General features: G+C 34.0%; 3 protein-coding genes across 3 annotated transcripts; all 3 read left to right on the forward strand.

Moving 5' to 3' along the window:
- The first annotated feature begins 12,410 nt into the window (after window positions 1-12,410).
- LOC109006885 (receptor-like protein 6) lies at window positions 12,411-15,260 on the forward strand. The gene has a single exon (XM_035691480.1). It carries the CDS (start codon window positions 12,411-12,413, stop codon window positions 15,258-15,260), a length of 2,850 nt encoding a protein of 949 aa, XP_035547373.1.
- A 3,119-nt stretch (window positions 15,261-18,379) lies between these two features.
- Window positions 18,380-19,455, forward strand: LOC109006886 (F-box protein SNE-like). The gene has a single exon (XM_018986306.2). The coding sequence runs from the start codon at window positions 18,738-18,740 to the stop codon at window positions 19,236-19,238; it is 501 nt and encodes a 166-aa protein (XP_018841851.2). The 5' UTR covers window positions 18,380-18,737; the 3' UTR covers window positions 19,239-19,455.
- Window positions 19,456-21,011: 1,556 nt separating this feature from the next.
- On the forward strand, window positions 21,012-23,933 carry LOC118348909 (receptor-like protein 6). The gene has a single exon (XM_035691483.1). The coding sequence runs from the start codon at window positions 21,012-21,014 to the stop codon at window positions 23,931-23,933; it is 2,922 nt and encodes a 973-aa protein (XP_035547376.1).
- Window positions 23,934-26,839: the final 2,906 nt, after the last annotated feature.

The following is a 26,839-nucleotide window of genomic DNA, read 5'->3' on the forward strand; positions in this document are numbered from 1 at the left end:
TCCTATATATATAATTATGATACAATGTAGAATTTTCTTTTACTACCTTTTAGAGTTTTATTTTATTTATTTATTTATTTTTTTATCAGAGGAAGCATTTACCTTAAGTATTAAATCATAGATCGGATGCAATTGTTCCATTGACTTTTTCACGGTATTGTTCATCTGAAATCATCATCGTCGATGGTGAAGTGTACTACGTGGTAAGATCAAAGTAACATTGATCACATATTCCACAACCTAAATGTCGAGACTAAAGAGAAATTATACTTTGAGAGAGAGATTTTCATTCGTGTGCTATAAGTGTCTCATCCGAAGGGGGTGGGGCCCTCTAAGTGTAAACCCCAGTTTCCATAAAGGGTCAGGCATCAAGACTCGTGAACTGGCTTGATAGCCACTTTATAACCCCTAGCCAAGAGAAGAAGAAGAGATAATGGGCACCCCATTACTACATTTCCCACTCGCATATAGTGGGTAAGACTCTAGGTCTGCATATCTCAATATATTTTCAATCTTGTTCATGTTGACAAATAGGTTGTGAGATCATCGAGCACACATGTGAAACAAAAATGAAAGCATTATACCAAATTTCTCTCAGAGAAGACCAGCATAGCAACGTTCCTAAAAATGTCTTGTTATATCCTGACTTATTTGGTCACATCAAACTAAGCATCCCTAATCCTTCTCGGGTCCAGCCTCAAAGCAATACTCAATCTCCATAAAACATTATGTACCCAAAGCTATGTTTCAACTTCCAAGAAGCAACATAACTTGTCGGGAGTGAGTACAAACACAACATTGATGTGTTACCAAATAGCCTTTCCTTCGCCATCATGTCATTCGGTCTTAGTCCAATCATTTTTCTAGTAATGTCTCTTTATACCGGATCATTCATGGTCATAAACAATATGCCAAAGTAGCAGACATTACAACCTCAATCTCGTGACACAGTCAAAAATCTCCTAAGGGCATAAATAAATTAAGGTAATCAATAATGACCTACAAGATTCACACAGTGAGAAAGTAGAAATCCATTCACTCATCTTTTACTGTTGATCGTAAAAGCACACATAGTATGAAATACATGTTATGATGGAGTTCTCTTTTCAAAACGAGCATATGTCTAATCTCAATATACTGTACAAATCTTAGTCTAAGTGCTATCTAGCTCTATTGCTCCTTATCCAAAGTGCCAAAGAGAATCTTGCATCTAGCTAAACATAGGCTATATGGATTGTGGGTTATCCATGTACGATCTTAACAAATGATAAATACATCATCTTAGCCTAGCTAAGGCGACATATATATTTGTGTTAACCATCTCTATATGTTACAAAAGTATCAAGAGACACAATGTCTCATCTCCGTTCGCTACCTAAGTGCCAAATGTTATCACTCGTTTGAATGAGTCAATCTAAACCTATTGACAAACATTTTTTACCAAAATCCCAAAATTTTTTGTGAATGCATGTGCTCACTAAATTCTCACATTTGTGCCACATGATCATAGAACACATCACTATTATGTGCACCACGAGCAATACCATAAGAGAGAGAAATCACATGGTCAACTATAAAGAATTAAACCACAACTCTCAAGTGATGTTTTAAGATCATTTTTCTCCATGCGCAATTTCATGTGCAGTAACATGCAAAAATATATGCGCTTATCCAGAAACTCTATTTTTATAAATAAAAAACCTTTCCCCAACTATCAAGTTAGCGATTCGTCGCGAATTTCATTTAAGGTCAAACTCACGATATAAACCTTAGATTCTAGTCAACAAGTTCAGTTGTGACTTATAAAACTTTAAAAGATGACCACAAATATCACTAAGCAAACTTAATTTGCTACTTTAAAGTTTCAGATGAATCTCTTGTACTCAACAACATGTAAAATAACCAACATTTACTATTCATTAATGGTAAAGCGATTATGGCATTTGCCCTTAAGGACAATCACAACAATAAAGCCATTACTCTTAATGACTTGTCCAAATTGCATCACAAACTCACTTAGTCAAATAAGACATATTTACCTTCTAATGAAATCTTAACATCTAACTCCCATGAACAAACTATAATGGAAACCCCAAATAGTATAGGTAAAGACAAAATTTTTGGTCTTCACAATCTCACTAATTGTCAATGGATTTTTGTGATACCTTAACCTCCGCTTGGGATGTAATAGAGACTTAGAACGTTGAGACATGCAATACAAGATTACATGCACCCGTTCATGACAATTAATATGCAATGTATCCTATATATGTATCTAGCAGTATGCAATAATTGCAGTGAAATATGGGTGACTAAATAAAACTTATGCCAGAATAAACTAAAACATCCCAATATCATTCATAACCATCATAAGTTCAAATCATGAGGTAGCATAATCTTAGTACAATTATTCTTGATAAGAGGTCTCTATGGCTAAATCAACTACTTCATACGTTCTAATGCACGAAGGGTTAGAGCTATAAACATCAAAATGAGGTCCAATCTTTTGTTGAGATACAACTCCTCTTCAATCAATTGAATCCACTTTTCCATCTAGTCCGTCCTCGTTGGGTCTTAACACAACTTCTATCATTCCAAGTTGATAGTGGGTCCACAAGATGTGAGATTTACTTGAAATATTAATAAATTAGACAACCAACGTGCACAAAGATAAATTATGCATGATGAAAGATAAATATGAAATGCATGCGATACAAAAACATCAGTATGTCTCCCATCTAGATTCTTCAACGTTTTCAAAAAATTGAGATACATTTTCATATAGAGAACATTTTTCACTTCAACTGTCAAAAACATACATTTCATTGTAATGTTTCATTATTATTAGCAATTCATATTTAATCATAACATTAACATCATAACTTATAATATCTCATAGTTCCTCATATGAACTGTGAGTACCTGCTGGTGATCGTAGTACAACTCACGTTGAAACTACGTTGTCTTCAGACTTATTTTCAATGCATTTGTAACATAACATAACATCATCATAACATGTACACCCCTCAGGCTTAGATATCATAACATTTGACTTCGCTCTGGCGTTATTTTCAGTGAGATTGCTCATCACCATTACTTTTTTTTCTTTTGAATATAATCTTTGCATTTCATTGATAAGTCAAGTAATACAATTGTTGTCTCTATTCAAACATCCCACAATAAAATCTGGAACATCCTCTATCCACACTTTTTCTTCATCTATAACCAATGCATTTTTTGCTAAAGTATGAGCAACCATGTTTTTGTTTCTCTATGAGCAAATCATATTGTCAAGTTTATGCTGTTCTTGAAATAGAATCTAACATCTTCTACTAAAAAGCCATAACAAGTCAACAACTCTTCATCAATGCACACTGCCAAGATGACTTCCTTTGCATCCCCTTCAAATTTTGTTTTCTGAATGTTAAGATCACATCACAACTCCACAGCTTTCCTCAAAGTATAGCATTCTGCCGCAGTTGCTTCTTCTACATTTTCTTTTTTATCACACACAACAACCAAGGCCTTCCCTTCCTCATCTCTAGTCTTGATACCAATTCCCATTCTCTTCCCTTTTTTATCCAAAAAAGCATTCCAATTGACTTTAATAAATCCCATTTTTTGTTTTTCCCACCTCAGATTGTTTTTCACACTATTCTGCACTTGTCCACCCATTTTACCAGAATTTTGAACAGCTTGATAATCCTTTAGAGTAGCCTTTGCAGATATGATTAAACTCTTGGGACATTCCACTCTTTTTTTAAAAACATAACCATTTCTATGTAGCCATACCTTCCTAAATATTACTGCCAACTCCTTCAGCTGGCTCTTGTTCAGAGAAGACATGCATTTCTCCCACAACAGCATAAAATCTCCTTCATATTTGTCCAATTTTTCAACTCAACTTCTATCACTTCCCAAATATCATTTGCTGCATGACACTCTCACAACACATGCATAAGGGTCTCATCTTCAACTTCACACATAAGACACCTTTTATCCTTCACCACTCCTCTCTTAAATCAATTCACTTTAGTAGGTAGTAGGTCATTTTCAGCTTTCCATAGAAACAATTTTGTTACTCCTGGTACATCCAAGTCCCATATATTTCTTTGCCTTTCATCCTCTTTAACTTCTCTTGAGCTCTCTCCTTTAATTCTCTCCCTTCTGTCCATAAGCAAAAAATATGCACTTCTCACAAAAAAATTACACTTTTTTTATGGACCCCAAAACATCTTATCTTTTGCTCTACCTCTACTCAAAGATATGGTAAGTATCTTCTCAGCCTCTTCACTGTGAAAAATGGTTCTAACCTGATCTTCATCCCACTCACCCTTATGTTTAACAATTAAAACTTTGACCTTTGAATCTTCCTGCAGCAAAGAGACTGGAGATTGAACCTTGTTGTGCTGAAAATATCTGCAAGTGCACATAATCGTAACAAGTAGTAAAATGTTTTAAAGAAAACAGATGTCAAACTCACATAGATTAATTATGCTATTGAGTACTGAAATTTACTAAATTAATTACTATTTGGAAAACCTTGAAGAATAGATTATCTAAATTAAACTGAAGAAAATAGCATTAAAATTAAGATTTTAAAGATAATAAGAATAGATCTAGAGCGTTTGATTACACCTAACAAATCTCACAAAATTTATTATTCATTGTTATAGAATTCCAATTATTCCAAATTATTGATAAAAATTCCTTAACTATTCAATATTTTCTATCGAACAATACTAAAAATATCTCAAATTAATAACTCCATATCTCTATGTGAATTTAACTAATTGGAGACTCATTAAGTTCTTTGATTTTTCTTGAAAATTACACTAATTGTGATAAAGTATCTCTATTTTTGCTTAACTAATGGTGTTTAATCATAGAGTTTTAATCACAAATCACCTCTCGATTTCATTGCGATTCAATAGATCGAACAATAATTAGCTAAAAAATTGCAAGTATTAAAGACAATAAATAAATACTCAATTATGGAAATATTGAAAATACTATAACTTAAAATATAAATTGTATATTCAATGTTAGACTACATCAAAGTTCGAGAAAATAAAATTAGTTCATAATGAAATTGAAAACAAAAAGAATAAAACTGGTGTTCTTCATTGGAGTCAGTTGATGAAGCATGCGGCTTTCGCCTCTACCCTCCAGATCCTCCTCCTCGAAAGAAACTTAAAGAATAATTTTTGGAATATTTTTACTCTAAAACTCATACTCTTTTCTTCAATTCATCCCACAAAATGGAATTAAATAGATGTCAAAAGTCAAATCCGGAAACAAGATAAATGCGGTTACAATCTAACCTAAAGATTTGGAAAATAGTTTCTAAAGGTAAATGTTAATATAAAGAAATTATCCAAAGAATAAGGGAATTATCTAAAATGGAAGATTCAGTAATAAGCGGCTTGATTTATGGAGTTCGGGAGGATTTGATGGTCAGCAGATTGATTGTGTAACTCAAAAGGATCCCACTGGGTAGATGCTGTGTGCGCTGAATATAACTGGTCTCATCGCCTACCGAGAGGAAATACTCTCGACTGGGATGATAGGACCCTCTCACCAACCTACCGGGCGGTAAAACTGCTCGCTTTTTCTAATTGTTGCCCACGACGTCATTTAGGTTGATTTTTTAAGTTGGTCGTTTAGACTAGTCGCCCAATCTAACCGCCTGGAGACTTGTCGTCGAGTCCTCTCGCCCAGAAGGTAAATATCTCGCTCATTGCCTAACTATTGTCGCCAATTCTGGTCATCATTGAGTCACTTCGCCTAAACCTTCTCGACTCTCTTCATATCTCGTTGTCTCTTGTCGGTTTTGATTCATAGTCTCTTATTTTGTACCAAAATGCTATCCTTTCACATTAAATATTCACATTCCTTCAAATTCAAGAAAATAAAGAAAAATATATAGAAATAAAATAAAATCAATAGAATTGAAAGAAAACTGACACTTTTCATAATTAAAAGAGTAATAAAAATCACTTAAAAATCATACTTATCAAACCACATATGAAGAAAATCTAGGAAGCCACTTTGGGCCCCATATCTCGATGTCTCTCCCATCACCTACTATCCACCTAATCCCTTCTTTTAAAAGATCCATAGCTGAACATTTGCTTCTCCATATAAGAGAAGATTGTGAACCCAGTTTTACTTCCAAAAAATTTGATTTTTTGTAATATTTTTCCTTGAATATCATGGTTGCCAGGGAATTAGGAAATTTAAGAAGTGTCCACCCTGATTTATCAAGAAGAGCTATGTTAAAGCTCTCCAAGTCCCTAAAACCCATACCACCCCTACCTTTTTGCAATCCCATCTTATCCTACTTCCTTCACACGATCCCTTTCCCTTCCTGCTGTCTATCCCACCAGAATTGTGAAAATAAGCCATTGATCTCCTGATACAATTTCTTAGGTAGCTTGAAAACACACATGGTATATGTAGGTATGGCCTGCAAAATTGCTTTAATCAAGACCTTTTTACCAGTTTATGATATGAAATTGTTTTCCCAACTATTCATTTTCTGCCATATTCTTCCTTTGAGATTCCTAAATGTATTAAACTTTGATCTTCCAACCATAGCAGGAAGACCAAGGTACTTCTCATAAGTTCCACAAACAAAAGAATTACCAGCTTCCTTTATAGCCTTCTTATCTACTACCTTTGTGTTACTACTGAAAAAAATAATAGTTTTATCTTTGTTGAGAAACTGGTCTGAGGTCTTTTCATATATTTTCAACACCTCTTATATCCTTCACACTTGGTAAGCAACAGATTTAACACACTTTATCATTGAGCTCACCCACTTCTCACAAAACCCAAATTTTATCAAAACAACCTCCAAAAAAATCACTTTACACGATCATAGACTTTAGACATATCTAACTTTATGGCCATACTCCCCACTTTTCCTTTCTTTCTAGTTTTCATGGAATGTAATAACTCATAAGCTACCATTATATTGTCATTAATCAATTTTCTAGGGAGAAAAACATTTTGGTTTGTGGATATAATTTTAGATAAAACCAGTTTAAACCTGTTTGTGATAGTTTTGGAAACTATTTTGTACATGATATTACACAAACTTATGGGTCTAAACTCACTCACTTTTTATGGGTTCTTTGTCTTAGGAATCAAGGCTAGATAAGTGTAATTAAGAGAAGGGTCTACAAGGTTACCATTTAGTATAGACATAGCTGCTTTACACACCTCTCCTAACACCATGCTCCAATGATTCTGACAAAAACATGGTCCAAAGCCATCTAGTCCAGGAGCATTTAGTGGGGCCATCTGCTTCACAGCTTCTTCCACATCTATTTCAGAAAAAACTTCTAGATAACCTTTCATTCATTTCAGCTGTAACCTTGTATCCATTCCCACAAGACAATTCTCAATCTCTTCTTTACTTGGCTTTGTAGTTTGAAACAATTTCCCAAAAAGATTTCTGAAAGTTGCTTCTATCTCCTTATATCACACAACCATTCTTTATTCTCACTATCCACTTCTTTAATGTAATTTCTTCTTCTTCTTTGATTGGCACAAGTATGAAAATATTTAGTGTTCCTATCTCCATGTTTGTACTAATTATTTTTTACCCTTTGTTTCTACCAGAGATCTTCCTTATCTAGTAACAAATTCAGTTCAGCAGTGACCCTTTTGATTTCATCCACATTGTTATGGCATTCCTCTGCTTGCAAACTTTTTAACAACTTAGTTTTCTCTTCTATTTCCATCACCCCTTCCTCCTAATCTTCCATCTCTTAAGGGCTACTATACTTTTCTGCAATAAATCAGTCACTCTGTTATTCTATGAACCTTCACCTTCCCCTCTCTTCCATGCTTCTTTTAAGACCCCTTCACAATCCTCTTCTAAAGCCCAACTAGTCTCATATTTGAAAGGCTTTTGCTTCCACCTACAACTTTTCTCCTTGCATTTAAGTGAACTAACAAAGGTTTGTAATATGATGTTCTAGCCACAAGAACTTCCACCCATGCCTCTATATAAATTTCCAACCACTCAGGATAAACCACTACTCTATCCAATCTTTCCTTAGTAAAAGTTTTATCATTATGAGAGTTACTCTACGTGTATTTGTCCCCCTTCTAGCCCACATCATATAAGTTTCCTTCACTCAGTACATTGCTAAACATCTCCATTTGTCCCTCGAGTCTTGCATTTTCTCTCCACTTCTCATCATTTGTAAGAATTTCATTGAAATTCCCTATTATGTACCGCCCTTCACCACCTTTTGGCTTCATTGTTTTCAGCATCAGCCATGTTTCCTTCTTTTTTATAATCTCTGGATGTCCATAGAAACAAGTAAGCATCCATCTACTCTATCCTTCATCTTCTACCCATGCATTTATGTCTGTGAAAAATTTACAATTCCTACTTTCACCCTTAGATCCCACAATAACATCAGTCCACCCCCTCTTCCCACTGCCTCCACCTCAAAACATCTCTGACAAACCAATTTTTTTTTTTAATATTCCAACAACTTTTGTTTTTAATCTTAGTTTCCATAATAAAAATTAAGTTGAGTTTGTTCTTCTCTGCCATAGAACATAGGTCTTGAACTATCCGAGACTTCCTCAACTCTCGGCACTTCCAACTCAATATTTTTATAATACTTGGCAGGGCTGACTTTTAGCCACCGCCAATAAACCAGTAATATCATCTAAAAAGCCTCCACCTTCCAACTTTCCTCACTTACTCATCTTATTATTACACTTAACCTCCACCTCAGTACTACTTCTCTTTTTTTTATTAATTTCTTTCTTTGTAGTTGGCCCCTTCTTTCTGGATTTTACTCTAGCCTTCCTCCTCTAGACCCCCTTCTTAACAAGCTTCTCCATCTCCACTATACTCCCCTCCTCAAAGATTACTACTACATCCTGCAGTCCAACCTCACCCCTATTGAACATTTCTTCTTGTTGTGGCTACATTGAAAGACAAACTCTCTCCCCTACCCCTTCTACCAAATCCCATTCACTTTCACTCCTCATTTCCTCTCCATTCTCTTCATTATTTTTACTTCCTTCTATTTCTTCCCCATTTTTTTGCATCCCCTCTGTACAATCTCTTTCACTTCTTCTCAGATTCTCACTTTTTTCTCCCTTATACTCACTTCCCTTCCCCTCTGTTCCTCTCCCTCATTTTCATCCCCATTTCCCCCATTATGAGTTAGATTTCCCCCTCCTTCCTCCACCAACTACCCTCTTCAAACCTACCAGCCCCATTGTTAAAGAATTTGTTTCTTTGAAATTGCTTGGCCCTCCTTCATAATCCATATTGTTGCTCTTTTCCTTCTAACCCCTCCCCTCCACTACTGCATCCCTTGGTCCCATGCACAATAAACCCACATGAGAAACAGATTTTTGACATTTTTTCATAATTAAAGGAATCTAGAAACTATTACCTTTTACCTTCATCATTCTACCTCTTGCCAACGACTGAGTTAAATCCAAAAGGATCTGTACTCTTAAAAAATTCCCCCACCCACTTCCATCATCCCTCACATCCACCTCTTCTACTTTACCTACCGTACTCCCAATTTGCTCACCTCTCTCTTTTGTCGTACACAATAATGGTAGGTTATGAAACCTTACCCAAAAACTCTGTGTCAAATCTAATGTTCTGTAAACGGGTATAACCATCAAACTCCTTCATAACCAATAGTTGGTTGTCAAACAACCAAGGTCTCCCTGACCAAACTTTTTGTTTATCAGCTAGATTTTTAAATTTAATGACAAAAATGTTTGGACTCACCTCAATGAATTGAGCAGCCTTACTTATCCTCAAGATTTTTGCCATCATTGCTCCCACCACCTCTCTACTTATCAACCTTGTCGAGTAGATTTTTCCTCTTCCCGTAGCCTAAATCTCTTCCATTTTTCCTCTAGATCCTCCATCCTTCAGCAGTAGATGCTCCCCTTTGACACTAGGTTTTCGTCCCTCTAATTCGCCATGGCCTTCCATATCACTTGCCAAGTGACGGCAGTAACCACCAGAATCTTTCCAATAAATAGCTGGGACAACCTTCTATTTCTTTCATTTCTGTTATAACCACCTCACACACACTCACGTGCCTCTATCATTGACTCTCACTCCACCCATTTTCCTGAGAGAAAAGAGAGGAGATTTTTTTTAGATCTTACGACCATGTGCGTTATTTGCTCATCACCATTACGCATGATCAATATCTATTGTCAATCCGCATAATTGTGCATGAATAATTAATACTTACTTGTATCTCATGTATTAATTTTCTAAGGTCTTGTTCAGAAACATTAATCATTGCATCTTATCTCAACTTAAGATTTTTCATAATTTTGTTTCCTAAACATTATCCAAATACAAACACTTTTCAATTTCAGTTTTTCAATTTTTCAATTTTTTTCATATAATCATTACCTAATCATTACAATTTCTCAAACTTTCAAATGAAACACAAAAAATAATATAACTTTTTAAATCTCAAAATAAAAATTATATTAAAAAATTATATTCTAAAAATGTTTTATTTTATAGTATTTTTATTCAACTTATATTCTCACATTTTCTAAAATCCAATAAAGTTTCTTAACTTAAATAATTTCACTATTATTCACAAATCATTTCACTATATATTATTTACAGATTTATCATCTCATCTCATTATCTAAATATGTCTACACATTTTTTCATAGAATGTTAATATATATATATATATATATATATATATATATATATTCTTTTAATATTGAGGGAGGACAACTTTTATATCTCAATTAACACCAAAATTAACTAGTGAGAATACAAAAAGTTGAAAATAGAATAATTGTCCAAATGAGTAAATGCCGATAAGTCAATAGCTATAATAAGGTAAATAGTCTTTTTTTTTTCTCTTTCTTTATTGAAAGAATGATAATAAAATTATATAAGAATTAAGAATTAACTAGCGGTGGGAAAGCCGAAAAGACGAAAGAAATGAGAAACAATAACTACATAATGTCGAAAATTAGATTAGCCAGCTTACCATCTTATTCTATCTAATTGTTATAATATTTTTAAACTTTTAAAAAACTTATAACGATTTTATTATGCTGTCTCATTTTACTCCATCATTTTAATCACTCATGTATTTAATTTTTTTTTATATATTTTTTCTTTTATATATTGATTAAGGAAGTAACTATTAGTATATTGATTTTTTTTATATTTTTTAAAAGTGTTTAAAAATATTAAAAAATATATGAATAAGAAAAAGGAAAAAAGTTAAAAAGAATGAAAAATTAAAAATGAAAAATAATAAGTCATAGATCAATGCTTGCACGCACAACTGAAGTGATTATATATATATATATATATATATATTTATATATATATATATATTTATATATTTAGATATAAGTATTGCTCGACTTGCAAAGAAACCAATTACATGCATGCATGGAAGCATTCCACAAATTTGTACAAGCGGAAGGAAGTTGGTGCTAATAACTTTGAGTTCGAACAACAAAGTCCAAAGGCAGCTACCAAAACCATTGACAAATTGTACGTACGAACAATGGTAGATCAGGTTCAAGATCTCGGTGATAATCAATCAATGGCTTGCAGAACTATCTCTAGCTTTGGCCCACTTTCCCTTCATTTTATTTGGTTTAATTCAAGTCATCAAACAAACTTTGAATTCAACTCGTCGAATTCAAGTTATACTCATCAAAAGAAAGTAGGCCGGAAGACTAGTGTGTTTTCATGTAACTCGTTATTAAGGCAGCCAATCCTCAAGAAGAACATACGTCCGAAACTAGCTCACAGACCATGGTGGAACAACCAAAGGGATTACCAGAATTTGAAGCCTCTGGAAAAGAATCCTGCAAGCACAAATCATAGCATTATACCTGTCCTAGCTCTAGAATATTAATGTTGCATAACCAAATGGGTTATATGAACCCTGTGATCAAAGATTTTGATTGGCCTTTTCTCTTTCTGAAAGTTTGTACAAATATGCCGAGGAAATGTAATACCGGTGGCGTACAAAAACTGGAAAACAGAAATGAAAGCAAAAGTGGTCCATTTTGTCAAATACGGCCTGTCTTCCAGTATTACACTCCTTTTCTTCTTTGAAATTCATTTCCGTTGTCACTCCTCGGTTTTAAAATGTGTTCCCATGTAAGTCGTCGACTATGTTTGAAAATGTGTTTCTATGACTTTATTGTGTTTACATGTAGCTTGTGTTGTTCGAGAAATTTGGAAATCGGCCCAAGTGCAACAGACCCCCGCTCTAGTCTATAAAAACAGAAGCTTTAAGATTCTATGCATCCAATAGATCAACAACAATATGGGATTATCGCTTTTCCCGTTCATGTTAATGTGTTTGCTTTTATTTTTCTCACTGCTCCATATACTTATGCTCGCTTATGCTTCTCCTTTCATGGAAATCCTTTGCCGGGATGATGAGAGCGCAGCCTTGCTGCAATTCAAGGAAAGCTTTGTCATCCTTAATCAATCCCGATCTCACGATCCTTCTGCTTATCCAAAGGTCTCATCTTGGACACTGGAAGGAGACAATCGTGATTGCTGCTTATGGGATGGAGTTGAGTGCGATGAAGACACAGGTCATGTCATTGGCCTCGACCTCAGTAGCGGTCGTCTCTTTGGTTCTCTTGCTCCCGACAGCAGCCTTTTCCACCTTGTTCACCTTCAAAGGCTTAATCTCGCCTACAATCACTTTAACTACTCCCAAATCCCGTCCCAGGTAAGTAATCTTTCAAGACTCGCGGATCTCAATCTCTCTGCTTCTATGTTTTCGGGTCAAATTCCATCACAAATTTCACAATTATCACACTTGTCATCTCTTGATCTGTCCGACAACTATGATCTCTATTCTGGAAAACAGCTTATGAAACTCAAGTCTGGCTTAATAAGCCTTGTTGGAAATTTGACTCGCCTACAAAGGCTTCATTTAAACTATGTGAACATAAGCTCTGTGGTGCCTCGTTTCTTGGCAAATATGTCATCTTTAACGTCCATCCATCTTCAATATTGTGGATTGCAAGGAAATATTCCAGTAGGCATATTTAAGCTACCAAATTTGAAGGTTCTTGATGTGGCTTATAATGAAGGTCTCACTGGTTATTTGTCTGATCAGTTCACAAGGAGTAGCCCCCTTGAGGTATTGAACCTCGCATTCACAAGTTTTTTAGGTGAGATACCCACTTCAATAGGAAACCTAGGCTCCCTGAATACGTTGGATTTGCGGAGTTGCAACTTTTCGGGGTCCATTCCCTCTTCACTTGGTAACCTCACAAGCCTCATTTATCTTGAGATTTCAAATAATTCTTTCGTGGGTAAGATCCCATCATCAATTGGAAACCTCATCCAACTCTCCGTTCTAGATCTCTCCATCAATCAATTAATAGGTCGAATCCCGTTTGGACTTGGAAATCTAACACAATTGAGTTACCTTTCTCTACTCTCTAATCTACTTACCGGAGAAATTCCTTTCCCTCTAATGAATCTCACAAAGTTAACTTCATTAGAACTTGGGAACAACAACCTTCAAGGTCGAATTCCTGATTCAATCTTTAATCTCAAGAATCTTAAACACCTTGATCTTGGTAGGAACAACTTTAGTGGCAGTGTGGAGTTTGGCAAGTTTGTTAAGCTCAAATATTTAACTACTTTGCGTCTATCGAATAATCAACTATCCGTACTTACTGAAGATGCCAGTGCCAATGCGAGTCTGCCAAAGTTTCAGTTTTTGGGATTATCTTTGTGCAACTTGAACAAGTTTCCAGATTTCCTAAAAAATCAAGATCGATTAGTGTGTTTAGATCTGTCCAACAACAACATCCATGGCATGGTACCGGAATGGATCTGGGACACGAGCAAATTGAGTCTTAAGCTTCTTTGCCTTTCGAAAAACTTTCTAACAAGCTTAGGTCAACATCCAATGCCTCTTCCATGGACTCGTCTTGTTGGTTTAGACCTCAGGTCTAATTTGCTTCAAGGGTCACTTCCCATTCCACCAGCCACCATTTCTCATTATTATATGTCAAAGAACTCACTAACTGGAAATATTTCGGAATTGATTTGCATTCTCACTTCTATTCGAGTCCTTGATTTGGCAAATAACAACTTGAGTGGTTCACTTCCTAGATGTAGGCAAAACTTTGGTGCTTCTTTCGTAGTGATTGACCTAGAAAGGAACAAGTTTCAAGGAAGCATTCCACAAACATGGACACAAGGAACCGAGTTAAGGATAATCAATTTCAGACACAACAGATTCCAAGGACAGTTACCAAGATCTTTGGCCAAGTGTACGGTGTTGGAGGTTGCTGACTTCAGTAACAACAAATTGCATGATATATTTCCCTCTTGGTTGGAAAATCTTCCAAATCTAAAGGTTCTCAATTTGCGCTCAAACAACTTCCACGGTCAGATAGGAGCATCAAAAGCTGGCTATAAGTTTCCCAACTTGCGAGTCATTGACCTTTCCCACAATGATTTTAATGGGAAACTGCCATTAGAAACTTTTGGAAATTGGAAGCAGCAGCCTCGTGAATTTGCTAATTCAGATATTTTGTCATATATCCAAGTAAACTCATCTGTCGTACCACAAAGATATTTGTGTAATTCTTGGCTCTATGATTATAATTACACCATGACAATGACAAATAAGGGAATCGCTGTCTTTTACGAGAAGGTGCACGAATTATTGAAAGCCATTGATATCTCGAGCAACAGATTTGGTGGAGAAATTCCAGAATCCATTGAAAATTTAAGGGGGCTTCATTTGCTCAATCTTTCTAATGATGTTCTCACGGGCCACATCCCACCATCATTAGCAAATCTTACAGAGCTTGAATCATTAGACCTTTCTGAAAACAACTTCTCTGGGGAGATCCCACAGCAACTAACACAACTCAACTTCTTGGGATTTTTTAATGTTTCAAACAATCTTCTCACAGGACCTATACCACAAGGGGAACAGTTTGGTACATTTGAAAACAATTCATATGAGGGGAATTCAAGGCTATGTGGGAGACCTCTCTCAAAGGACTGTGCGGATTCTAATGCTTCGCCAGCACCTCCTTCAATCTCTGTTGATCAAACTCAAGAATCGGAATCTCCATTTCAATTTGGTTGGGAAATTGTTGCGGTAGGTTATGCATTTGGACTAGTTGTTGGAGTGACAATTGGGCATATTGTGCTTACAAGAAAACATGATTGGTTCATGAAGCAGTTGGCAAGATGAAGGATATATATTGATCTGCGGGATGTCTATTTCCCTCCTTTTAACCTTTTTATTTTATTTATTTATTTATTTATTTAGCGGTTGCATGATCTTGAGTGTAATCATGTGTTAATGTAGTTTTTTTGGGTGTTGGTTATTTTTTAAGTTTATTGTTTGTGGTTGATGAATTACATTTCTTTGTGATGTACTGTAAGCACAATTGTTCTTGCCAAAAGTGTGGGTCTATCAAGAAAGACAGGAGGGGTACCGTCCTCTTTCCACAAAAAAAAAAAAAAAAAAAAAGTATAATCATGTGTTCTCTCATTTTAAGTAGAGAAATGTTTTAGTCATAAACTGATTATATAAAAATAATTCTATAAATTGATGTGGTTTGATGTTATTTATTAGATTGTGAAGTTACTTTTTATAAAATAAATCTAACGAATCACATTAAATCACGTCAATTTGTAAAATTATTTGTATGTAATCCCTTTATAACTATAAGCTTATAGCGCTCCTTAAATAATACTGTTTCAGACAGGTTTTATATATAACTTCTTGTGTAAAATTTATAATTAATGAAATTCTATTAGAAGTTTCACAAATATTAATTGACGTCCCACTTTGCATGTTCTCCCTCAATCAATCTCGGTAACGTTTATTTTTAGAAATATTGCATTCCATGTTAATCTGGCTTTGAAAATATACCATAGGTTTCGACTTGAAGAAGCAAGCAATAAATTAACATAAACCAATAAAATTGATTCTTTCATGATCAAACCTGTCATTCACAACCTGCAAGGCACGCAATGTCAGCGCCAATAGATACCCGATCTTTGCCTCTATCCATGTCAACTTAGGACCACTTGTACAATATTTAGTCTCACGTTGCTTACAATAACAACCAAAATTCAGATTAAATATTAGAAGGAAAAAAAAAAAAAAAAAAACAGAAGAAGAAGAAGAAGAAGATGGAGGTGCATTTTGACACAAGAATGGAGGCTCCTGAATTTTTTTTTTTCAAAGAAGAGGCTCCTGTTAATTGACTATTTATGTGCTGTATCCATTTTCTATGCAAGAACTAACTTACCTTGCAAAAAAAGAAATGAATAGCATAAAACAAGGAATGCCCGACAAATCGTAATCCATCAAATGAGCAAGACAACAGATAAAACATACAACCATTTCTATCGAAAAGCAATGAAAAATCGATTCAAATTCCAAAATCCATCGCTTGTAGCCGAGAGAGCAGTTAGCTAGCGAAGGATGTCATCTTTGTTAGAAAATAATAACTAACAGAGATTGAAAATAGTAAACACTGAGACGATCGTTAATTTTTTTATTAGACAAATATTGCCTCCCACTCACGAAATTAAATTCTTCAAAAGAAAATCTGGCAATTGTTTTGTCCTCAGGATACAATACTATTTATATAGTATGCAAATTATAAATTTTGAAGATTAATCTTAGAACGAACAGATATAATAGCATCAATTGTATTGTTTCATTTGAATTTAAATAAATAATTTCTATTATAAATGTGTGAAAAATTGTTATTGACAATTAATAATAACTGTAAAAAAAGATGAAAAAAATATATCATTTCGTTTGAATTAAAATAATTCTATAACTTGCGACATGCTAAGTGTGTGGTGAAACTACTATTGTGTGTCTACCTTTATATTTCAATTTATGTGTATTGTGAAACACATTCACTTATAAACCACTAAAAGTTTACCTGTATTTTTAACGTGAGACAAACAAAAAATCACATTTGAAAGAAACTTCAAAAAGAAGTCAAAGTCAAATTAAAGGGAATTTTTGAAATAATCCAACAATCTTTAGCATAGATTTTTTAGAACTTAATTCGGCTGGAGTTTCATTGTTTTTATTGCAATTATCTTCTTCTGTTTACATTCGATCTGCCTAGCTTCATGCGTATAATTAATTTGTTTTCTTCATGAGGCTTTACAATATGATGAGCAAAGCCGATGGAATGCGTAATTGAATTCAATGGAAATGCAGGTAAAACTATCAGGCATGCATATGACTTTACATCAACAGCTAGCTAGCTAGCATAGTACAAATGAAAGTGGTCGGGGGGAGTGAGAGTGAAACTGTGAAAACCTTTGTGCGTTTCTTGTAATCTTTCAATCACCAAATTCTGTTCAGCAAGAATAGGGAACAGTGCTTTCTCAGATGTGTCCAACACACAAAACAACTCGCCACGGGCACCCAGCTCCACAATACAGTGTGGCCGGGGTAGCCCAGTACAACGTACAGTAGCTTTTCTATATCTAATCTCAAGTCAACCCCAGTGTTTTAATCATACTAATAATAAAATCAGTGTCTTAATTATATTATATTATATGTTTTCTGTTTCAAAATACTTGGGGGTTTAATTCCTTTCTACACCAAAACCCAACTCCATGAGACAGATGATTAAGCAGACAGCTAGAGATTAAAAATCTCAGAAATTAATAGGTCTAAACCTTCTTTTTGTCCTCCACGCTAATGCAAACTTGATCCAACAAGTCATGAAAACCCTAAAATTAAAACAGATAAGATAACTATTTGAAATGACTAACCAAGAATTATATATATATATATATATATCTATATAGTCGTTCATTAATGAGAATGTATACCTTACAAGAGAGAACTTGGTTGCTTTGAATCTCAAAATCATGATCACTATATATATGATGATCATTTATGGGTCTTTTTTATATCTTGTCTTTCTGGTTTTGCCGATCAGAGAAAAGCTGCATTGCCAGAGTATGGAGATCAGAGGGAAATTTGAACAATATCTGTCCAAGACCCTAAGCCCGAAGCTGGGATGGGATTTATGTTTGGCATGCCATGTAGGTTCTAGTACTAGCTAGCCTAGCTAGGAGGCCTCTTGTACATAAACTAGATAGATATGTGGTCCACCTGAGCTCCCTGCCTTGTCGTGAGCATATATAATAGACTTGAAGGCCAATATCCATGCACAGCCAAACTATATATATATATATATATATATATATATATAATATGCACTAGTCCCGACCCTGAATTAAGTCAGTGGTTCCACAACGGTCCTTAAAACGAAACTCTTTGAAACATGTAAACAAGAGAAAACACCATAAGCAACAACAAAAACAAACAAATTCACTTCACTCGAAAACAATATTTAAAAACAACACTGAAAAGCATATTCATATAGCAGTAGTAGTACTGGTTCCAGTTATTTGCCTTGGACCTTTTCCTTTGGCCCCTTCTCTCCCCCCGATACTCTCTCTCTCTCTCTCTCTCTCTCCAACACCCCCGTCACCCACAAAATCTATAGTACTGGATCATTACAGAGAAAAACTAAAAAGAAAGAAAGAAAAAAACTCTTTCCCTCTCAGACTTCAGTACTCCAACAGAAAGTGCAATAATATCATTACCCTCCCTCACAAGGTTCATACAGACTCTCTCTCTCTGAACTTCAATCCAATCTAGCAAGCTCACCCAATGTTAACGGTGGGGCACCGCCCCCTACCGTCACCACCTCACGAAGCCATGCAGCAAAAGAAAGCAGAACACAAGACAGATCATCAGAAAAAACCCAAGTTCTTCATCAACGATCACGTAGACATCCTAATAGAGATCCTCAAGCACCTCGACGGACCTTCCCTCTGCGTCGCCTCCTGCGTCTGCCGCCTCTGGTGCACCATTGCCCGCAACGACTCCCTCTGGGAGCACCTCTGCTTTCGCCACGTTTCCTCTCCTCCCCAATCCTCCGTACGACCCGTCGTCGTGGCTCTCGGAGGCTACAAGCGGCTATACATGGTCTGCGTCCGGCCGGTCCTGAGCCGACTCGGCCACTCGGACAGGGTCAGGCGGCGTACTGTCTGGACACGCGACGTGGTGCAGCTCTCCCTCTCTTTATTTTGCGTCGATTACTACGAGAGGAGACTGGGGGATGCCACCGCTTCGTCGCTCATGTTCCTCTGTAAGCCCGTGAACGTCTGATTTCGGTCTTTTCTCTGACGGAAGGAATGATGGCCCTTCCTCTTTCTTAATTCGGTACTATTAGCGGTCTATCAATCCAAGAAGATATTATAATAATTATTTCTATTACCATTTTTAATTCGTTACATTCGTTATTGTATTGCTTTTATTTTTATCATCCATTTTTTTTGTTGCAAGTTTTTTCCGAAAAATAATTTATATTGAGATGTATGTAATAAATGGATATGTACATGACAGTACTGGAAGATTTGGAAACTTTAGTTTAAGACGGCCATGGCCAGCCTTGCTTTGATAGTGAAGGTTCAGAGTGGTGCCAATAGCGGGTGGGGTAAAATTCTCTTGCCTTTTGTCTCTATATATATTGTAGACAAGATGAACTTTGTCTTTAGCCTCTAATTACTTGGTAGCAAAATCAAATGAATTATATGGTAGTTCTATCTAATTCTCCTTTTCATTCATATTTTATAAGAATATATATAAAGAAATTATAGTTACAAATTAGTAAGTACCGTACAATCACTTTAAAAAATATAAATAAATATGATATCCACATGAAAACAATAATAATTTTTTAATAGTAAACCTCATACTCTTTTAAAGCGACTGACACTTGCACATTCTACTACTACATATAGCATTACTCATATATATAGAAAAATGTTAAATATACTTAAGAAAAAAATTTACAAAAAACTTATTTATTTACATGTCAGTTATTGATATGCTGAAAATAATGAAATTTAAAATTTAAAAGAAAACAAATAAAATGAATTTTATAAGTAAAAATGTAATTAGATGTAGCACTATTATATATATATATATGAATGAGTCTCTCTCTCAACTTTATTATATTATCATTATTACTTTGAATTCAATGCATTTCTTCGTTGGAGTTAATGTGTACAATCATTAGTTCTTTTTTCGTTGATGTAGGTATGTTGTTTATCTCATTATCAATATCGGTATTATTTTAATTTATTATCATAAAAGTCTCAGTTCACATTATCAAGAATGAAGAAATCACATCATGATGAATGAATATCCAGCTTTCTGGATGCTACATGGGGTCAAAGGACCAATCAGAATTAACATACATGATACTTTAATGGTGATAGTTATTATTTCTAAAATGTTTTTGTTTTGATTATATATATATATATATATATATATATATATCTCTCTGTAAATGTCGCAAATGTCAAGGTGGTCATTTGGCTTGGGTGATATATAAAAACTAAACTAAGAAATGGACCTCAAAATGCTGACTGAGACTGGATAGGTCACATACAACATGTATCTTATTATTGACTTGAGTTTAAATCCCGCGTCTTCAAACCACAGCTAGCTGCTTGGTCCAAATTGGATTACCAGAATTTGAAGCTTTTAGAAAAGAATCTTGCAAGCATAAATCATAGTATTACACCTGTCCTAACTCTAAAATATTAATATTGCATAAACGAATGAGTGATATGAACCGTGTGATCAAAGATTGTGATTGGCCTTTTCTATTTCTGAAAGTTTGTATAAATATGCTGAGGAAATGTAATATATGTGGAGCACAAAAACTGGAAAACATAAATGAAAGCAAATGTGGTCCATTTTATCATACACTTGTCAGCTATGTTTGAAAATGTGTTTTCCACGAGTTTATTGTGTTTTCATGTAGCTTGTGGTTTCCGAGAAACTTGGAAATCGGCCCAAGTGAAACAGACCCCCGCTCCAGTATATAAAAACAGAAGCTTTAAGATTCTATGCATCCAATAGATCAACAATATGGGTTTATCGCTTTTCCCGTTCATGTTAATGCGTTTGCTTTTGTTTTTCTTGCTGCTCCATATACTTATGCTCGCTTATGCTTCTCCTTTCATGGAAATCCTTTGCCGGGATGATGACAGCGCAGCCTTGCTGCAATTCAAGGAAAGCTTTGTCATCCTTAATCAATCCAAATCTCACAATTCTTCTGCTTATCCAAAGGTCTCATCTTGGACACTGGAAGGAGAGAATCGTGATTGCTGCTTATGGGATGGAGTTGAGTGCGATGAAGACACAGGTCATGTCATTGGCCTCGACCTCAGTAGCGGTCGTCTCTTTGGTTCTCTTGCTCCCAACAACAGCCTTTTCCGCCTTGTTCACCTTCAAAGGCTTAATCTCGCCTACAATCACTTTAACTACTCCCAAATCCCGTCCCAGGTAAGTAATCTTTCAAGACTCGCATATCTCAATCTCTCTGCTTCTATGTTTTCGGGTCAAATTCCATCACAAATTTCACAATTATCACACTTGTCATCCCTTGATCTGTCCGACAACTATGATCTCTATTCTGGAAACCAGCTTTTGAAACTCAAAAAGTCTGGCCTAATAAGCCTAGTTGGAAATTTGACTCGCCTGCAAAGGCTTCATTTAAACCATGTGAACATAAGCTCTGTGGTGCCTCGTATCTTGGCAAATATGTCATCTTTAACGTCCATCCATCTTCAATATTGTGGATTGCAAGGAAATATTCCAGTAGCCATATTTAAGCTACCAAATTTGAAGGTTCTTGATGTGGCTTACAATGAAGGTCTCACCGGTTATTTGTCTGATCAGTTCACATGGAGTAGCCCCCTTGAGGTATTGAACCTCGCATTCACAAGTTTTGTAGGTGAGATACCCACTTCAATAGGAAACCTGGGCTCCCTGAATACGTTGGATTTGCGGAGTTGCAACTTTTCGGGGTCCATTCCCTCTTCACTTGGTAACCTCACAAGCCTCATTTATCTTGAGATTTCAAATAATTCTTTCGCGGGTAAGATCCCATCATCCATTGGAAACCTCATCCAACTCTCCGTTCTAGATCTGTCCATCAATCAATTGACAGGTCGAATCCCGTTTGAATTTGGAAATCTAACACAACTGAGTTACCTTTCTCTACGCCATGATCTACTTACCGGAGAAATTCCTTTCCCTCTAATGAATCTCACAAAGTTAACTTCATTAGAACTTGGGAACAACAACCTTCAAGGTCGAATTCCAGATTCAATCTTTAATCTCAAGAATCTTAAATACCTTGATCTTGGTTGGAACAACTTTAGTGGCAGTGTGGAGTTTGGCAAGTTTGTTAAGCTCAAATATTTAACTATTTTGCGTCTATCGAATAATCAACTATCCGTACTTAGTGAAGATGCCAGTGCCAATGCGAGTCTGCCAAAGTTTCAGTTTTTGGGATTATCTTTGTGCAACTTGAACAAGTTTCCAGATTTCCTAAAAAATCAAGATCGATTAGTGTGTTTAGATCTGTCCAACAACAACATCCATGGCATGGTACCGGAATGGATCTCGGACACGAGCAAATTGAGTCTTCAGCTTCTTTGCCTTTCGAAAAACTTTCTAACAAGCTTAGGTCAACATCCAATGCCTCTTCCATGGACTCGTCTTGTTGGTTTAGACCTCAGGTCTAATTTGCTTCAAGGGTCACTTCCCATTCCACCAGCCACCATTTCTCATTATTATATGTCAAAGAACTCACTGATTGGAAATATTTCGGAATTGATTTGCATTCTCACTTCTATTCGAGTCCTTGATTTGGCAAATAACAACTTGAGTGGTTCACTTCCTAGATGTATGCAAAACTTTGGTGCTTCTCTCTTTGTGATTGACCTGGAAAGGAACAAATTTCAAGGAAGCATTCCACAAACATGGACACAAGGAACCGAGTTAAGGATAATCAATTTCAGACACAACAGATTCCAAGGACAGTTACCAAGATCTTTGGCCAAGTGTACGGTGTTGGAGGTTGCTGACTTTAGTAACAACAAATTGCATGATATATTTCCCTCTTGGTTGGAAAATCTTCCAAATCTAAAGGTTCTCAATTTGCGCTCAAACAACTTTCACGGTCAGATAGGAGCATCAAAAGCTCGCTATAAGTTTCCCAACTTGCGAGTCATTGACCTTTCCCACAATGGTTTTACTGGGAAGCTGCCATTAGAAACTTTTGGAAATTGGAAGCAGCAGCCTCATGAAGTTGCTAATTCAGATATTTTGTCATACATCCAAGTAAACTCATCTGTCGTACCACAAAGATATTTGTGTAATTCTTGGCTCTATGATTATAATTACACCATGACAATGACAAATAAGGGAATTGCTGTCTTTTACGAGAAGGTCCAAGAATTATTCAAAGCCATTGATATCTCAAGCAACAGATTTGGTGGAGAAATTCCAGAATCCATTGAAAATTTAAGGGGGCTTCATTTGCTCAATCTTTCTAATAATGTTCTCACGGGCCACATCCCACCATCATTAGCAAATCTTACAGAGCTTGAATCATTAGACCTTTCTAAAAACAACTTCTCTGGGGAGATCCCACAGCAACTAACACAACTCACCTTCTTGGGATTTTTCAATGTTTCAAACAATCTTCTCACAGGGCCTATACCACAAGGGGAACAGTTTGGTACATTTGAAAACAATTCATATGAGGGGAATTCAGGGCTATGTGGGAGACCTCTCTCAAAGGACTGTGAGGATTCTAATGCTTCGCCAGCACCTCCTTCAATCTCTGTTGATCAAACTCAAGAATCGGAATCTCCATTTCAATTTGGTTGGGAAATTGTTGCGGTAGGTTATTCATTTGGACTAGTTGTTGGAGTGACAATTGGGCATATTGTGCTTACAAGAAAACATGATTGGTTCATGAAGCAGTTGGCAAGATGAAGGATATTGATCTGCGGGATGTCTAATTCCTCCTTTTAACCACTTTTTTTTTTTTTTTAGCGGTTACATGATCTTGAGTGTAATCATGTGTTAATATAAGTATTTTGGGTGTTGGTTATTTTTTAAGTTTATTGTTTGTGGTTGATGGGTAATAAGTTTATTTCTTTGGAATGTACTGTAACCATGGTGTTCTTATGCCAAAAGGGAGGGCTTATCAATAAAGACTAGAGGTACCATCCTCTTTTCACAAAAAAATAAAGGGTATAATCAAATGTTCGCTCTTTTTAAGTAGAGAAATATTTTAGTCATAAATTGATTATATAAAATTAATTTTATAAACTGATGTGACTTGATGTTGTTTATCAGATTGTGAAATTATTTTTTGTAAAGTAAATCTAACGGATCACATAAAATTACATCAATTTGTAGAATTATTTGTATAGAATCCCTTTGTAATTATAAGCTTGTAGCGCACCTTAAATAATATTGTTTCAGGCAGGTTTTATATATAACTTCTTGTGTAAAATTTCTAATTAATGAAATTCTGTTAGAAGTTTCACAAATATTAGTTATTAATTCTAAAACGTTTTTGTTTTGATTATATATACATACATATATATATACTAGCAGTAGGTAACGTTCAAGAGATGTTTGCCTAATTTTTTTTTATTTTTTTTTATCTAGAGATTGAGGAAGTATTTTTTTTAATAATGTTGTTAATTTTTTATTTTTTTAAAAATGTTTATGATGATTAAAAAAATACATAAAAAAAAGAAAAGAAAAATAAAAAAAATGAAATACACATTTAGGACATATTTTCGGGCTACTTTTTTATTAGTTGTAGCAGTTCTCTTTAGTTAATTAAGAATATTATCATATTTAAATTATGTTAAAACTCTAATTATTTATATAGTTATACTTTTTTAAAAATATTTAACAAAATTTCATCATTTATTTAATGATGAAATATTAGTATTTTATAAATAGCTTGGTTACTTTGAAATTAGTGGTACTTGTGTAAAATCCTGTATGGCGTAAGATTTTCTAATTGATAAAAAAAAGCACGTTTGCCACATCTGTCAAATTGAAGAAAAAAATAAAGTGTGATTTCAAATATTAAAATAATCTAATACATAAGAGTGAAATTACTATCTATTTATCTTCATTATTTATTAAGAAATTTAAATTATATTAAAAATTCAAATTAATTAGATAGTTTTTTTCTCTTAAAAATGTTCAGTAAAACTTCATCATTTATTTAATTATGAAAAATTAATATTTTATAAATTAAAGTTGATTTTAAGTGTATGATATAATATTATTCTATTAAAAATGTTCAGTAAAACTTTATGTTTTATTTAATGATGAAAACTTAGTATTTTATGTTCATGATTTATTATGAAATTTAAATTATATTAAAAATTTAAATTAATTAGATAGTTTTTTTCTCTTAAAAATGTTCAGTAAAACTTCATCATTTATTTAATTATGAAAAATTAGTATTTTATAAATTAAAGTTGATTTTAAGTGTATGATATAATATTATTCTATTAAAAATGTTCAGTAAAATTTTATCTTTTATTTAATGATGAAAAATTAGTATTTTATAAATTAAATTTAATCTTAAGTGTATGATATAATATTTATATTTCAATTATCTATTTTATGTTAGTTTAAATCAATATTTAAACTTCTACCGTTAAATTAAATATAAAGATTTAAGATGAAGGGTTGTGATTTAAAACCCAAAGTTTATGTATAATATGTTATTTATATTTTACTTATTTAAATTTTAAATTAGTTTAAATCAGTATTTTAATAAGAGAAATTATTTAGATATAAATTTTAACAAGAGAAATTATTTATTATAGTGATAAATATTACAGTCTTATAATTATATCTCTAAATTTTACAAGAGAAATTATTTATATAATTTTAAAGTGTGTAAAATATGCACAATATCTTTAAAAAAATTTGGTATATTTGAGATCCACTTTAAAGAATCTACTTTTTACATAATTGTGATAAATATTTTAATGATTTTATTTTATTTTTATATATAATAGTGATAAATATTATAGTGATTTTATTTTTTATTTATAAAAAATCATGTATAGTGTGTGGTGTAAGGAATAGGAAAATATGAGTAAAATAAAAAGATAAAAAATTATTGTTTTTACATTGATCCTTTACATTTAACGATATATGATTTTAACAACTCAAGTCAAGCCACCTTTAAAATTATATTCTAAAATAACTAATCAATATTACAATTAAAATATCTTAGAAAAAACTTAAAGAGTTATTGTCTTACAGTTTACTTGGAACCAAAATATGTTATAATTTATGTTATACAAACAAGTTTAAGCTTTGTTCATAAGTTAATTTTAACAAAATATATTTTTACAATCTTATAATTGCATCTCTAAATTTTAACAAAATAAAGTGTGTAAGTTCCGCACAATATCTTTAAAAAAATTTGGTATATTTGAGATCCATATTAAAGAATATATTTTTTACATAATAATGATAAATATTTTAATGATTTTATTCAATTTTATATATAATAATAATAAATATTATAGTGATTTTATTAATTTTTTTCTTTTCTCACTTTCTCTCTCGAACTGTTGATTACTGTAGCACTTAAACAGTAAGATCTTTCCGCATATCATCAAGCCGGGTCAAAACAAGGAATGAGACATTCACGATTTTGTACTGTTTATTACTGTAGTACTTAAACAGTAATTTATAGCCATTTTAAGATAAAGGAGATATATATGATCCATAAATGTGGCAAATGTCAAGGTGATCAGTTGGCTTGCGTGATATATAAAAACTAAACTAAGAAATGGGCCTCAAAATGCTGACTGAGATAATGGTGTAAAGAATGTCATGATCTTTTC

The sequence above is a fragment of the Juglans regia genome, chromosome 1 (assembly GCF_001411555.2).
Source record: "Juglans regia cultivar Chandler chromosome 1, Walnut 2.0, whole genome shotgun sequence".
NCBI lineage: Eukaryota > Viridiplantae > Streptophyta > Magnoliopsida > Fagales > Juglandaceae > Juglans > Juglans regia.

Coding starts and splice junctions, on each gene's coding strand:
- LOC109006885 (XM_035691480.1), top strand. CDS start 12,411: ATGCTCGCTTATGCTTCTCCTTTCATGGAAATCCTTTGCCGGGATGAT.
- LOC109006886 (XM_018986306.2), top strand. CDS start 18,738: ATGTTAACGGTGGGGCACCGCCCCCTACCGTCACCACCTCACGAAGCC.
- LOC118348909 (XM_035691483.1), top strand. CDS start 21,012: ATGGGTTTATCGCTTTTCCCGTTCATGTTAATGCGTTTGCTTTTGTTT.